The sequence below is a fragment of the Ranitomeya imitator genome, chromosome 8 (genome assembly GCF_032444005.1).
Source record: "Ranitomeya imitator isolate aRanImi1 chromosome 8, aRanImi1.pri, whole genome shotgun sequence".
NCBI lineage: Eukaryota > Metazoa > Chordata > Amphibia > Anura > Dendrobatidae > Ranitomeya > Ranitomeya imitator.
The window spans coordinates 191,123,731-191,141,944 of NC_091289.1; the positions used below are offsets into that span (position 1 = coordinate 191,123,731).

At 37.0% G+C, this 18,214-nt stretch overlaps 1 protein-coding gene across 15 annotated transcripts in view; it reads left to right on the top strand.

The window, feature by feature from the left end:
• The window catches only part of LRRC7 (leucine rich repeat containing 7), a 337,880-nt gene that overhangs the window by 218,617 nt on the left and 101,049 nt on the right, over window positions 1-18,214 (top strand). For all 15 annotated transcript variants that reach the window (XM_069738252.1, XM_069738258.1, XM_069738260.1 and 12 more), the window contains 2 exons: window positions 278-334; window positions 13,132-13,195. In XM_069738252.1, the coding sequence (XP_069594353.1) occupies window positions 278-334; window positions 13,132-13,195 (121 nt within the window). The remainder of the gene's footprint in view (window positions 1-277; window positions 335-13,131; window positions 13,196-18,214) is intronic.

The following is an 18,214-nucleotide window of genomic DNA, read 5'->3' on the forward strand; positions in this document are numbered from 1 at the left end:
TCCTAAAGACACGTCAAAATCCACAATAGATGACCTCAAAAGGCACAATTTGAAGGATTTACAATGGCCCTCACAGTCCCCTGATCTGAACATGATTGAAAATCTGTGACTAGACCTCAAAATAGCTTTTACATGTCACTGTATATGCAGTCACACATTCTTCAGAAAATGTTGTACTATTCTTCTTATTCTCCTCATATTTTCATCCTTTTTACCTGTATAAACAGATATGTGATTGTATCTTTGTACAGCTCACCGTGATCTCTCTTCTCTGCAGGCTAAGCAAATTGCGAATATTGGAGTTAAGAGAAAATCATTTGAAAACATTACCAAAGTAAGTCAGTATGGCAATTTATTTTTAGTATTTTTGTGTTTTTCTCTTTAATAAACTCATTAAAATACTCCCGAATCAGAAGCAGGTATGGAGGTGCAATGAAAGCATCTGCCTCGAGTGCTGAATGTTGTCTCGCAGTCATAGTGCCATTAGGAATCTCATAAAATATAATTACATGGAAATCCAACAGATTTTGGCCAATGGATTTTTTTTCATATACATTCCAATTTGAAACAGAATCTCATTTTCAGTGGCAGGACCCTAACAATTGAACAGTTGGTATAAAGAGACTTTTTAAGAATTAGTTTCTTCGTTGACCTTGCAGGTGACCCCTTATAAATCATCTGTAGTGATGGAAATCTTTAAGCTCAAGCATCTAATCAATTTCCCATTTCTGTTTGAGGATATTCTATTTACAGTGTGACCCACAAGAAGATTAATTAGATTAAGACGCTTCTCTGGCTGCAACATCTTCTCTTGTTTTATTAGACTCATTTATCAGCGCGCAATTGGAAAGATTAGTTACAAAGTTTAAAGGGAGCCCAGAATTGTAGGACACAGTGCAGTGTGCGGAAAGTATTGATCTGTGCTGCGCGACGTGAAAAATTACAACAAAACAGTATTATGGTAGTTATATTCTTGTACATAGGGGCAGTATTATAGTAGTTATATTCTTGTGCATAGGGGCAGTATTATAGTAGTTATATTCTTGTACATAGGGGGCAGTATTATAGTAGTTATATTCCTGTACACAGGAGCAGTATTATAGTAGTTATATTCTTGTACATAGGGCAGTATCATAGTAGTTATATTCTTGTACATAGGGGCAGTATTCTAGTAGTTATATTCTTGTACATAGGGGCAGTATTATAGTAGTTATATTCTTGTACATGGGGCAGTATTCTAGTAGTTATATTCTTGTACATGGGGCAGTATTATAGTAGTTATATTCTTGTACATGGAGGCAGTATTATAGTAGTTATATTCTTGTACATAGGAACAGTATTATAGTAGTTATATTCTTGTACATAGGAGCAGCATTATAATAGTTATATTCTTGTACATAGGAGCAGTATTATAGTAGTTGTATTCTTGTACATAGGGGCAGTATTATAGTAGTTGTATTCTTGTACATAGGGGCAGTATTATAGTAGTTATATTCTTGTACATGGGGCAGTATTCTAGTAGTTATATTCTTGTACATAGGGCAGTATTATAGTAGTTATATTCTTCTACATAGAGGCAGTATTACAGTAGTTTTATTCTTGTACATAGGAACAGTATTATAGTAGTTATATTCTTGTACATAGGAGCAGTATTATAGTAGTTGTATTCTTGTACATAGGGGCAGTATTCTAGTAGTTATATTCTTGTACATAGGAGCAGTATTATAGTAGTTGTATTCTTGTACATAGGGGCAGTATTATAGTAGTTGTATTCTTGTACATAGGGGCAGTATTATAGTAGTTATATTCTTGTACATAGGAACAGTATTATAGTAGTTATATTTCTGTACATAGGAGCAGTATTATAGTAGTTATATTCTTGTACATAGCGGGCAGTATTACAGTAGTTACATTCTGGTATAATGGAGCAGTATTATAGTAGTTATATTCTTTTATGTTGTAGTATTGTTGTTGTTCATATACACTTTGTTAGTTTGATACTTGATAGTTGGTATATTCTTTATGTCTGGCAATGATCTAGATTAGTCCTTTTATCTCAGATCTTCAGTTACAGTCACAGTCAGGTAAAAACTGCTCCACGGGAAACCTCCAATGTAGTCTAGGTCGGGATGACAGATCAGCTCGTTCCTGCTGTTGCATTTACTTAGAACCTGAGGAGCCAAGTTTTTGGATTCTATTAAAGTATTTGACTCTTAGAAGGTCTTTTACATTTTTATAACAATCATAAAATCCTAATTGGTGAACGATCTGAGGAGCTTTGCCAGGATTTTATTCCAGATCTTAAATGCCTTTATGTATCTTTATTGTCTCGCCTTTCCAGATCGACCCTTGTAAACTCAGCGTTTTCACTTTCTTTTACGATCTCATCAAGTTCCCTCATAATGTTAATGTTCTGTCAGACCTCGGCATATTTCTGTGTTGATTTTTGAAGGGTTGATGGGAACATTTTACGGAAAGGAAATTATATATATAATTTATTCATCTATAAACAATGCAAGATAACAAATGGAGCAAAATAAAAACTATGATGGAAAAACAAATATACATTATTGTCATCGGGCATCAAAAGTTCTAAAGCGATTGTCATGTGTCCACATCAAAGAGGGGCATAGCAGCCAACAGTCACAATTCTTCCAAATTTGTCCCTTCTGCTTGGGAACAATCTCAGCAATTTTGGGCTTATATCAAATCACCAAAAGGATGAGGTGTACGGATTCCTTACCAAAATGAAGATTCTCACCTGTGTATAAGGGCAGTATTATAGTTTATTGGTGTTCCCGAGGTAAGGCTGTGGCCCCGGACCCTGGCTTAATTCCTTCTTGACTTCCATCATATATGTACGGCTTAAGTCGTGTGCAAATGTATGGTGGGCACTCAGTTGATAAGCCCCCTACACGCTCAGCGACTGCCTGCTGTGTTATACAGCCAGCACCTACCTCTACCTGCAGAATACAGAGTTAGCTCTGATCCCTGGTGTTTATCCACTTACAGTAAATGCTGCTATTAAACATTGAATGCAGCATTAAAAGGGGTTGTCCACGACTTTAACATTGATGACCTATCCTTAGGATAAGTTATCAATGTCTGATTAGTGGGGATGCGACACCCGGCACCCCTCGCCGAGTAGCTGTTCCTTGTGCTGGAACTGCAAAATTACGCAGCTGCACAGCACAGCTCCATTTGCTGCATAATAACCTCAGCCAGGTCCCTCACATATCCCCCGGTAACCCTGGAAACAGCTGATGGGTGGGGTGTCGGGTGCCGATCAAATATTGATGACCTATCCTAAAGATAGGTCATCAATGTTAAAGTTGTGTCATGTCAATTGGGTGCCCATGGACTCCCTGCAATGCAGTCACAGGGTGACGTCAAATCCGCTCAATGGACTAAAACATTGAAAAGTTTAAAAAAAAAAAAGATTTTAAAAAATATAAAAATAACTAAAAAAAACACAAATTCCAATCACTCCTTATTTCACCAATTAAAAAGAAAAAAAAAGAAAATACTAACAATGTCGTACCTCCCAATCTGTAAAAGTCCAATCTGTCAAAATATAAAATTATTTACCCCCCAAAAGTGGAATCTTCAGAATTGCTGTTTTTTGGCCTCTGTAAATCTCCATCAAAAATATAATTCAATAAAAACACACCGACAGCGGCAGAAAAATAAAATTATGAATCTCAGAAAATGGCGATATAGGCAAAATGTAAGTTTAGTATTGCCGTAGTTGCGTACGTTTCATCAGCGTCCTAATCGCGGGTCATTTTTTACCGCACACTGAATGGTGTAAAAACTAAACCCAGAAGACTGTGTTAGATTTGTGTTTATTTCTCCATTTCACTGCACTGAGAATGATGCTGTAAAACTCCCATCATGTCCTGACTGCAATCTTGGGAGGGGAAAGCTTTCTGGAAGAGCTGATTGACATTGAATATGGCTGATTTGAGGAAGGAATGTTGTTTAACCATCCCATCCATATGGCGCCACAATGACTAATGTGAAGCCGTACAATACATAGACATATGGAATATTTCCTCTCGGTGTACAGGTGACATAGGCTCCCAGCTGTGATATTTCAATTGCTTTTGTCAATGTGACAGATCTTAAGATTTAGAATTCCAAAGTGAAAGTTTCCATAGTAACAGGTTTTACCACAAAGTTGAATTACAGTACTTGCTGATGCTGGAAATGACATTTTCCTCCATTTTTTATAAATGCAGCATATTTCTAAATGACTACAAGAGAAACACCAGGAATTATTTAAGCCAATGTAGAAGTTACATTGTGAACAAACTGAACCCAAATTTTGATGCAGATTTAGCTTTTTCTAATCTGTTTTGATTTTCATTAAGATTTTAGCAAATTTTACTCTACGTACAAGATTATAAGGGCGGCCATCTGGCTGAGCTGCGGTAAGGCAAATTACGTCTACCGTCAGCTATACAGTGAACATCCCTAAGTCATTGTTCAGATGGCAAGAAATATGCAGGGGATTTTACATCCAGACTGACATTCTGTAAGATGGATAGGAATCGTAATATGAAAACTAAGACAAATACTACTATAGTACATCCCCCTGAGAAAAAAAAAGCAGTACAATAATATTTTATGTACAGTATGTTCAAGAATATAACTACTATAATACTGCCCCTATGTACAAGAATATAACTACTATAATACTGCCCCTATGTACAAGAATATAACTACTATAGTGCTGCCCCTATGTACAAGAATATAACTATTATAATACTGTTCCTATGTACAAGAATATAACTACTATAATACTGCCCCATGTACAAGAATATAACTACTATAATGCTGCCCCTATGTACAAGAATATAACTACTATAATACTGCCCCATGTACAAGAATATAACTACTATAATGCTGCCTCTATGTACAAGAATATAACTACTATAATGCTGCCCCTATGTACAAGAATATAACTACTATAATGCTGCCCCTATGTACAAGAATATAACTACTATAATACTACCCCTATGTACAAGAATATAACGACTATAATACTGCCCCTATGTACAATAATATAACTACTATAATACTGCTCCTATGTACAAGAATATAACTAATATAATGCTGCCCCTATGTACAAGAATATAACTACTATAATACTGCCCTTATGTACAAGAATATAACTACTATAACACTGCCCCTATTTACAAGAATATAACTACTATAATACTGCTCCTATGTACAAGAATATAACTGCTGTAATACTGCCCCTATGTACAAGAATATAACTACTATAATACTGCTCCTATGTACAAGAATATAACTACTATAAGGGTATGTGCACACGTTGCGGATTCTCTGTGGATCCACAGCGTTTTTTGAGGTGCAGAAACGCTGCAGATCCGCAATTGATTTACAGTACAATGTAAATCAATGATAAAAATAAAAATGTTGTGCACACTTTGCGGAAAATCCACTGCAGAAAAGAAGTAGCATGTCACTTCTTTTTTGTGAATCTGCAGCGATTTTGTACCCATTCCATTATAGAAAACCGCAGGGGTAAAAAACGCAGCAAATCCGCAAGAAAACCGCAGCAAAAACGCACAAAAAACGCTGCGGAACCGCAGGTGCGTTTTCTGCCAGGAGAGGCAGAATCCGCACCAGAAATTCCTAAGCCTAATCCGCAACGTGTGCACATAGCCTAATACTGCCCCTATGTACAAGAATATAACTACTATAATACTGCTCCTATATACAAGAATATAACGACTATAATACTGCCCCCTATATACAAGAATATAACTACTATAATACTGCCCCTATGTACAAGAATATAACTACTATAATACTGCTTCTATGTGCAAGAATATAACTACTATAATACTGCCCCTATGTACAAGAATATTACTATAATACTGCTCCTATATACAAGAATATAACTACTATAATACTGCCCCCTATATACAAGAATATAACTACTATAATACTGCTCCTATGTACAAGAATATAACTACTATAATACTGCCCCTATGTACAAGAATATAACTACTATAATACTGCTCCTATGTACAAGAATATAACTACTATAATACTGCTCCTATGTGCAATAATATAACTACTATAATACTGCCCCTATGTACAAGAATATAACTACTATAATACTGCTCCTATATACAAGAATATAACTACTATAATACTGCCCCCTATGTGCAAGAATATAACTACTATAATACTACCCCTATGCACAAGGATATAACTACTATAATACTGCCCCTATGTACAAGAATATAACTACTATAATACTGCTCCTATGTGCAAGAATATAACTACTATAATACTGCCCCTATGTACAAGAATATAACTACTATAATACTGCTCCTATATACAAGAATATAACTACTATAATACTGCCCCCTATATACAAGAATATAACTACTATAATACTGCTCCTATGTACAAGAATATAACTACTATAATACTGCCCCTATGTACAAGAATATAACTACTATAATACTGCTCCTATGTACAAGAATATAACTACTATAATACTGCTCCTATGTACAAGAATATAACTACTATAATACTGCTCCTATGTGCAAGAATATAACTACTATAATACTGCCCCTATGTACAAGAATATAACTACTATAATACTGCTCCTATGTACAGGAATATAACTACTATAATACTGCTCCTATGTGCAAGAATATAACTACTATAATACTGCCCCTATGTACAAGAATATAACTACTATAATACTGCTCCTATATACAAGAATATAACTACTATAATACTGCCCCCTATGTGCAAGAATATAACTACTATAATACTGCCCCTATGTACAAGGATATAACTACTATAATACTACCCCTATGTACAAGAATATAACTACTATTGTACTGCTCCTATGTACAAGAATATAACTACTATAATACTGCCCCTATGTACAAGAATATAACTACTACTAGATTGTGGCCCGATTCTAATGCATCGGGTATTCTAGAATATGCATGTCCATGTAGTATATTGCCCAGTGACGTAGTATATTGCCCAGCGACGTAGTATATTGCCCAGCCATGTAGTATATTGCCCAGCGACGTAGGATATTGCCCAGCCACGTAGTATATTGCCCAGCCACGTAGGATATTGCCCAGCCACGTAGTATATTGCCCAGTCACGTAGAATATTGTCCAGCCACGTAGTATATTGCCCAGCGACATAGTATATAGCAGAGCCACGTAGTATATTGCCCAGTCACGTAGTATATTGACCAGTCACGTAGTATATTGCCCAGCCACATAGTATATTGCCCAGCCACGTAGTATATTGCCCAGCCTTGTAGTATACAGCACAGAGCCACGTAGTATATTGGCCAGCCACGTAGTATATTGCCCAGCCTTGTAGTATACAGCACAGAGCCATGTAGTATATTGCCCAGTGACGTACTATATTGCCCAGCCACGTATGTCACAGGTTAAAAAAATGAAAAATAAACATACTCACCTAACGATCCGAGGGCCCCTTGTAGTTGAACATACTCACCATTCTGGTCGCTGCTCCTCAGCGTCCCGTCTCTCCGCTTCCTGGGATCCAACGGCGCTGTGTAGATGGGAGCGCGGCTGCCGCCATCTTGCGTTCCCCGGATGCTTTGCGAAATTACCCATATGACTTAGCAGTCTCGCGAGACCGCTAGGTCTTCTGGGTAATTTCGCAAAGCATCGCTGGGAAAGAAAGATGGCGGCAGGCGCGAGCGGCTCAGCGGACAACGGAGGGTGAGTATAGCAGGTTTTGTTTTTTTTTACTATTTTTAACATTACTTTCTTTTACTATTGATGCCGCATAGGCAGCATCAATAGTAAAAGGTTGGGGACACACAGGGTTAATAGCGGCGGTAACGGAATGTGTTACCCGCGGCATAACGCAGGTCCGTTACCGCCGGCATTAACCCTGTGTTAGCGGTGACTGGAGGGGAGTATGGAGCGGGCGGCGGGGACAGTGACTGCGGGGAATATGGAGCGGAGCGCCGGGGACACTGATTGCGGGAAGCGGAGTGCCGGGGCCACTGACTGCGGGGAGCAGAGCGCCGGGGACACTGATTGCGGGGAGCAGAGCGCTGGGGACACTGACTGCGGAGAGTATGGAGTGGCCATTTTCTTCCAGACTGTGCCCATCGCTGATTGGTTGTGGCTGTTTTGCGGCGACCAATCAGCGACTTGGATTTCCATGAGAGACAGAGGCCACGACCAATGAATATCCGTGACAGAAGGACAGACAGACGGAAGTGACCCTTAGACAATTATGTATATAGATAATACTGCCCCTATATACAAAAACATATCTACTATAATACTGCTCCTCCATACAAGAACATAACTACTATAATACTGCCCCTATGTACAAGAATATAACTACTATAATACTGCCCCTATGTACAAGAATATAACTACTATAATACTGCCCCTATGTTCAAGAATATAAATACTATAATACTGCCCCTATGTACAGGAATATAACTACTATAATACTGCCCCTATGTACAAGAATATAATTACTATAATACTGCCCCTATGTACAACAACATAACTACTATAATACTGCCCCTATGTACAAGAATATAATTACTATAATACTGCTTCCTATGTACAACAATATAACTACAATAATACTGCCCCTATGTGCAAGAATATAATTACTATAATACTGCCCCTATGTACAACAATATAACTACTATAATACTGCCCCTATGTACAAGAATATAATTACTATAATACTGCCCCTATGTACAAGAATATAACTACTATAATACTGCCCCTATGTACAAGAATATAACTACTATAATACTGCCCCTATGTACAAGAATATAACTACTATAATACTGCCCCTATGTACAGGAATATAACTACTATAATACTGCCCCTATGTACAAGAATATAATTACTATAATACTGCCCCTATGTACAACAATATAACTACTATAATACTGCCCCTATGTACAAGAATATAATTACTATAATACTGCTCCTATGTACAAGAATATAACTACTATAATACTGCTTCTATGTACAAGAATATAACTACTATAATATGGCTCCTATGTACAAGAATATAACTACTATAATACTGCCCCTATGTACAAGAATATAACTACTATAATATGGCTCCTATGTACAAGAATATAACTACTATAATACTGCTCCTATGTACAAGAATATAACTACTATAATACTGTTCCTATGTACAAGAATATAGCTACTATAATACTGCCACATGAACAGGAATATAACTACTATAATACTGTTCCTATGTACAAGAATATAACTACTATAATACGGCTCCTATGTACAAGAATATAACTACTATAATACTGCTCCTATGTGCAAGAATATAGCTACTATAATACTGCCCCATGTACAGGAATATAACTACTATAATACTGCCCCATGTACAGGAATATAAATACTATAATACTGCCCCTGTGTACAAGAATATAACTACTATAACACTGCTCCTATGTACAAGAATATAACTACTATAATACTGCTCCTATGTACAAGAATATAACTACTATAATACTGCTCCTATGTACAAGAATATAACTACTATAATACTGCCCCATTTACAGGAATATAACTACTATAATACTGCCCCTATGTACAAGAATATAACTGCTATAATACTGCTCCTATGTACAAAAATATAACTACTATAATACTGCTCCTATGTACAAGAATATAACTACTATAATACTGCTCCTATGTACAAGAATATAACTACTATAATACTGCCCCTATATACAAGAATATAACTACTATAATACTGCCCCTATGTACAAGAACATAACTGCTATAATACTGCTCCTATGTACAAGAATATAACTACTATATTACTGCTCCTATGTACAAGAATATAACTACTATAATACTGCCCCTATGTACAAGAATATAACTGCTATAATACTGCTCCTATGTACAAAAATATAACTACTATAATACTGCTCCTATGTACAAGAATATAACTACTATAATACTGCTCCTATGTACAAGAATATAACTACTATAATACTGCCCCTATATACAAGAATATAACTACTATAATACTGCCCCTATGTACAAGAATATAACTGCTATAATACTGCTCCTATGTACAAGAATATAACTACTATATTACTGCTCCTATGTACAAGAATATAACTACTATAATACTGCTCCTATGTACAAGAATATAACTACTATAATACTGCCCCTATATACAAGAATATAACTACTATAATACTGCCCCTATGTACAAGAATATAACTGCTATAATACTGCTCCTATGTACAAGAATATAACTACTATAATACTGCTCCTATATACAAGAATATAACTACTATGATACTGCCCCTATGTACAAGAATATAACTGCTATAATACTGCTCCTATGTACAAGAATATAACTACTATAATACTGCCCCTATGTACAAGAATATAACTACTATAATACTGCCCATAATATACAAGAATATAACTACTATAATACTGCCCCTATATACAAGAATATAACTACTATAATACTGCCCCTATATACAAGAATATAACTACTATAATACTGCCCATAATATACAAGAATATAACTACTATAATACTGCCCCTATATACAAGAATATAACTACTATAATATTGATCCCATGTACAAGAATATAACTACTATAATATTGATCCCATGTACAAGAATATAACTACTATAATACTGCCCCTATGTACAAGAATATAACTACTATAATACTGCCCCTATGTACAAGAATATAACTACTATAATACTGCTCCTATGTACAAGACTATAACTACTATAATATTGATCCCATGTACAAGAATATACCGTAACTACTATAATACGTTCCCAGATGGACAAAATAAATACTCTTTACAAAGCAATGTCTGAATAAGATAAATTCTCACTTACTTCCTATTCTGATGCATTGATCTTTCATCCTCTTGTCATCTCACGTCTGTGGTACGGATCTTTATTGCACTTTCTTGGAATACTCTATGACTTTGACTGATAATTTAGACAATTACTAGACCGTGACATCTATAGTAAAACTTCCATATTGTGATGTCTGGAAAGTTCACAGTGTTTATTGTTAGAAGTGTCTTCTAATCTGTAGTGCTGCAGAATCTCCGTTTTCCGACTCTTATCATATAGTCTCACTTTGTTAAAATCCTATACTGACCTTTTCTACTTATCCGTTCGCAGGTACTACTGCACAAAGTCAGTGCCGCAGTCGGGGAGATGGCTTCTGTGAACGCTTGATCCCTTCTCTGCCTTTGATCATGGATCAGTTTGATCTGTTTCATGTACAGTTTTCTATAGAATTGGTATGTAGAGGCCAGAAAGCAAGCCGAGCATGGTATGAAATATTGACTACAGCTCGACCTAAATAGTGAAATGTGGATACATGGACAGATATAATGTAACAATGACCTTACAATATGGGTCCTTAAGCTTAAAGGGGAGGTCTCATGAAGTCAGCTCTTGTCTATACTTTCTATCAGGTCATATAGCATTAAAATGGAGACCATCTGCCTGAGACCACCCTTTATAAGTCGTCACAGCTGGGAGTTGCTTTACTTGAGCTGCTTCCATTCTGGTGCATTTTAGCCATTGTAATTTTTTCTTACAATAATTACACCACATCTAAGTATTGGATGTGTCTGGCATTGCAGCTCAGCTTATTGCAATCTATGAGGTTGAGATGCAATGCTGCACAATATCTGTATAGGGATGTTACACTGTTTCGTAAGAAAGCAGCCATTTTTTGTATTGCTAGCAAGTCCTTTAACATTTGTCTTCAAATGTGAACGTTACTTTGTTTTTAGATCCAGGATTCTGTTCTATCAAACATTAATTTTCCAATACAGAGTTCCAAATCCCCTACATTGTAATATTGTGCGATGTTAAAATTCTGTTTTTCCTGCTGCAACCACTAGGGGGGGCTACAGAAGACAGACTTCATTAAGGCTATGTGCAAACGTTGCGGATTAGGCTTAGGAATTTCTGGTGCGGATTCTGCCTCTCCTGGAAAAAAACGCAAGTGTGGATTTGTCGCGTTTTTTGTGCGGTTCCGCAGCGTTTTTTGTGCGGTTTTCTTGCGGATTTGCTGCATTTTTTACCCCTGCGGTTTTCTATAATGGAATGGTTACAAAAACGCTGCAGATTCACAAAAAAAGAAGTGACATGCTACTTCTTTTAAACTGCAGCGTTTCCTCGGCGGATTTTCCTCAAAGTGTGCACAGCATTTTTTTTTGCTCATTGATTTACATTGTACTGTAAATCAATTGCGGATCTGCAGCGTTTCTGCACTGCAAAAAACGCTGCGGATCCGCAGAGAATCCGCAACTTGTGCACATAGCCTCAGAGTTCCAACGGTGCTTGACAAGGCCTTAAAGGAAATCCATGAGCACGTTTTTGCTATATAATCTTAAAGCAACAAAATGTAGGTGCAGAGACCCTGATCACAGCGCTGTCTCACTTAATGGGCTGTGTGATAAAATCAGTGTTTTATCAGCAAGGGATTATCACTAGAGGATTAGCTGTCTTGCGACATGTACTTTTCTTGCGCTGTGTAACCCTGCCAGCACTACTGATTAGCGACTTTCTGCCTATGCACAGTAAGCTGCCAATCAGTGGTATGGGCTGGGTTACACAGAGCTCAGCATTCGGAGCACTGCTAGATCTGCAGCAGAGAAAACAGGGATTTTATGAAAACTGCAACAAGCAGGCCTGTAATTGACACATGGCTGGAAGCAGTGTCTCAGCCCCTACATCCTGCTGCTCTCAGATTACATAGCAAAAAAAAACTTCTGACAGATTTCCTTTAAAGAATGAACTCCCACTTGTTTTGGGTATTGGTTCATGGAATTCTGTACTCGTTCAGAACCTTTATTGCTCATTGTAAAAACATATGATATATTGATGACTATAAAAAATAAAATGCAGGTCTGATAGCAATCAATAGATGTAGGGAAATAAATAACAAAGAAAGATAGGTAGATTGTTTTTGTATATAACTTGAACCTTACATTTTCTATATCCTTGCTTAAAGGGGAATCTTTCAAAGTATTGTATATCTCATTCTTTCTGTTACTTATTTTTCAGGTCGATGAGCAAGCTGGCCCAACTGGAGAGACTGGACCTGGGCAACAATGAGTTCAGTGAGCTGGTAAGAAGATGCGTTTTTCTTGTTCTAGAAACATTACTGGAACAATTTTAATGTGTCTTGAGATGGCGGATAAAAGCACTCCTTCTACTGAAAACATCCAGTATATGTAGGTTAGCCAGAACATGGAAGGAATGTAGCCAGATAGCTCCAGGATAATCTAATACAGAGAAAAAAATAGCGCTTCTATTAAGCTACCGCAAGTTATATTTTAGAAAATAGTTCTTACATATCTGCTAGTTTGGGATATTACTTATTGTGTGGAATTGTGCTGTGTATCCAATAATACTGCCCCATTGTACAAACACAAAATAATTGCAATAACTACCCCTAGGTACAAAAAATGTGTCTACTGTACTGTAGGACTGTCTCCAATGTAGAACAATATAACTACTATAATACTGCTCCCTATGTACAAGAATATAACTACTATAATACTTGCCCTATGTACAAGAATATAACTACTATAATACTGCTCCTATGTACAAGAATATAACTACTATAATACTGCTCCTATGTACAAGAATATAACTACTATAATACTGCTCCTATGTACAAGAATATAACCACTATAATACTGCTCCTATGTACAAGAATATAACTACTATAATACTTGCCCTATGTACAAGAATATAACTACTATAATACTGCCCCTATGTACAAGAATATATCTACTATAATACTGCCCATATGTACAAGAATATAACTACTATAATACTGCTCCTATGTACAGGAATATAACTACTATAATACTGCCCCTATGTACAAGAATATAACTACTATAATACTGCCCCTATGTACAAAAATATAACTACTATAATGATGCTCCTCCTATGTACAAGAATATAACTACTATAATACTGCCCCTATGTACAAAAATATAACTACTATAATGATGCTCCTCCTATGTACAAGAACATAACTACTATAATACTGCTCCTATGTACAAGACTATAACTACTATAATACTGCCCCTATGTACAAGAATATAACTACTATAATACTGCTCCTATATACAAGAATATAGCTACTATAATACTGCCCCATGTACAAGAATATAACTACTATGATACGGATCTCCGCGCTGACGATCTGGCCAATTACTTCAAAGAAAAAATTGACCACATTCGACAGGAAATCATCTCCCAATCTCTTCATACCATGCACTGTCCTCCCTCCCCCACTGCATCTAGTTCACTCTCTGACTTTGAAGCAGTTACAGAAGAAGAAGTAAGCAGGCTCCTTGCATCTTCTCGCCCGACCACTTGCACCAGTGACCCCATTCCGTCACATCTCCTCCAGTCCCTTTCCCCGGCTATCACCTCTCACCTAACAAAAATATTCAACCTTTCCCTCACTTCCGGTATTTTTCCCTCCTCATTTAAGCATGCCATCATACATCCATTACTTAAAAAACCATCCCTCGATCAAAACTGTGCCGCTAATTATAGACCTGTCTCTAATCTTCCCTTCATCTCTAAACTCCTCGAACGCCTGGTCCACTCCCGTCTTACCCGCTATCTCTCAGATAACTCTCTTCTCGACCCCTTACAATCTGGCTTCCGCTCTTTACACTCTACTGAAACTGCCCTCATTAAAGTCTCTAATGACCTACTAACAGCTAAATCTAATGATCACTACTCCATGCTAATTCTCTTGGATCTCTCTGCAGCATTCGACACTGTGGATCATCAGCTCCTCCTCACTATGCTCCGCTCCATCGGCCTCAAGGACACCGTTCTCTCCTGGTTCTCCTCCTATCTCTCTGACCGATCCTTCACTGTATGTTTTGCTGGTTCCTCCTCCTCTCACCTTCCCCTTACTGTTGGGGTTCCTCAAGGATCAGTCCTAGGCCCCCTCCTCTTCTCGTTGTATACTGCCCCTATTGGACAAACAATCAGTAGATTTGGCTTCCAGTACCATCTCTATGCTGACGACACCCAACTATACACTTCTTCTCCTGATATTACACCGACCTTTTTAGAAAACACCAGTGATTGTCTTACCGCTGTCTCTAACATCATGTCCTCCCTCTATCTGAAACTAAACCTGTCAAAAACTGAACTCCTCGTGTTCTCTCCCTCTACTAACCTACCTTTGCCTGACATTGCCATCTCCGTGTGCGGTTCCACCATTATTCCAAAGCAACATGCCCGCTGTCTTGGGGTCATCCTTGATTCTGAGCTTTCATTCACCCCCTACATCCGATCACTGGCTCGCTCTTCTTACCTGCATCTCAAAAACATTTCTAGAATTCGCCCTTTTCTTACTTTCGACTCTGCAAAAACTCTGACTGTTTCACTTATTCATTCTCGTCTCGACTATTGTAACTCTCTACTAATCGGTCTCCCTCTTGCAAAACTCTCCCCGCTCCAATCTGTCCTGAATGCTGCAGCCAGGATCATATTCCTCACCAACCGTTACACCGATGCCTCTACCCTGTGCCAGTCATTACACTGGCTACCCATCCACTCCAGAATCCAGTACAAAACTACTACCCTCATCCAGAAAGCACTCCATGGCTCAGCACCACCCTACATCTCCTCCCTGGTATCAGTCTACCACCCTACCCGTGCCCTCCGCTCCGCTAATGACCTCAGGTTAGCATCCTCAATAATCAGAACCTCCCACTCCCGTCTCCAAGACTTTACACGTGCTGCGCCGATTCTTTGGAATGCACTACCTAGGTTAATACGATTAATCCCCAATCCCCACAGTTTTAAGCGTGCCCTAAAAACTCATTTGTTCAGACTGGCCTACCGCCTCAATGCATTAACCTAACGATCCCTGTGTGGCCTATTTATAATAAAAAAAAAAAAAAAAGGTTCCTCGCATCATGTTCTCATACACTTTATGCAGTATTAGCCCTCTGTGTCTGTACTGCTACATACTTAGGCAGGTAACTGGTTCATGCAGCTTTACATGAACACCTGAGCCTTACACTATAGCTGGTCCGAATAACTAAAGCAATTGTTACCATCCACCTCTCGTGTCTCCCCTTTTCCCCATAGTTTGTAAGCTTGCGAGCAGGGCCCTCACTCCTCCTGGTATCTGTTTTGAACTGTATTTCTGTTATGCTGTAATGTCTATTGTCTGTACAAGTCCCCTCTATAATTTGTAAAGCGCTGCGGAATATGTTGGCGCTATATAAATAAAATTATTATTATTATTATTATTACTGCTCCTATGTGCAAGAATATAACTACTATAATACTGCCCCTATGTACAAGAATATAACTACTATAATGATACTCCTCCTATGTACAAGAATATAACTACTATAATACTGCCCCTATGTACAGGAATATAACTACTATAATACTTCCCCTATCTACAAGAATATAACTACTATAATACTGCTCCTATGTACAAGAATATAACTACTGTAATACTGCCCCTATGTACAAGAATATAACTACTATAATACTGCCCCTATGTACAGGAATATAACTACTATAATACTTCCCCTATGTACAAGAATATAACTACTATAATACTGCTCCTATGTACAAGAATATAACTACTGTAATACTGCCCCTATGTACAAGAATATAGCTACTATAATACTGCTCCTATGTACAAGAATATAACTACTATAATACTGCCCCTGTGTACAAGAATATAACTACTATAATGATGCTCCTCCTATGTACAAGAATATAACTACTATAATACTGCCCCTATGTACAAGAATATAACTACTATAATGATGCTCCTCCTATGTACAAGAATATAACTACTATAATACTGCCCCCTATGTACAGGAATATAACTACTATAATACTGCCCCTATGTACAAGAATATAACTACTATAATGATACTCCTCCTATGTACAAGAATATAACTACTATAATACTGCCCCTATGTACAGGAATATAACTACTATAATACTTCCCCTATGTACAAGAATATAACTACTATAATACTGCTCCTATGTACAAGAATATAACTACTGTAATACTGCCCCTATGTACAAGAATATAACTACTATAATACTGCCCCTATGTACAGGAATATAACTACTGTAATACTGCCCCTATGTACAAGAATATAGCTACTATAATACTGCCCCATGTACAAGAATATAACTACTATGATACTGCTCCTATGTGCAAGAATATAACTACTATAATACTGCTCCTATGTACAAGAATATAACTACTATAATGATGCTCCTCCTATGTACAAGAATATAACTACTATAATACTGCCCCTATGTACAGGAATATAACTACTATAATACTGCTCCTATGTACAAGAATATAACTACTATAATACTGCCCCTGTGTACAAGAATATAACTACTATAATGATGCTCCTCCTATGTACAGGAATATAACTACTATAATACTGCCCCTATGTACAAGAATATAACTACTATAATGATGCTCCTCCTATGTACAAGAATATAACTACTATAATACTGCCCCCTATGTACAAGAACATAACTACTATAATACTGCTCCTATGTACAAGAATATAACTACTATAATACTGCCCCTATGTACAAGAATATAACTACTATAATGATGCTCCTCCCATGTACAAGAATATAACTACTATAATACTGCCCCTATGTACAAGAATATAACTACTATAATACTGCCCATATGTACAAGAATATAACTACTATAATACTTCCCCTATGTACAAGAACATAACTACTATAATACTGCCCCTATGTACATGAATATAACTACTATAATACTGCTCCTATGAACAAAAATATAACTTCTATAATACTGCTCCTATGTACAAGAATATAACTACTATAATACTGCTCCTGTGTACAAGAATATAACTACTATAATACTGCTCCTATTTACAAGAATAGAACTACTATAATACTGCTCCTATGTACAAGAATATAACTACTATAATACTGCCCCTATGTACATGAATATAACTACTATAATACTGCTCCTATGTACAAGAATATAACTTCTATAATACTGCTCCTATGTACAAGAATATAACTACTATAATACTGCTCCTATGTACAAGAATATAACTACTATAAT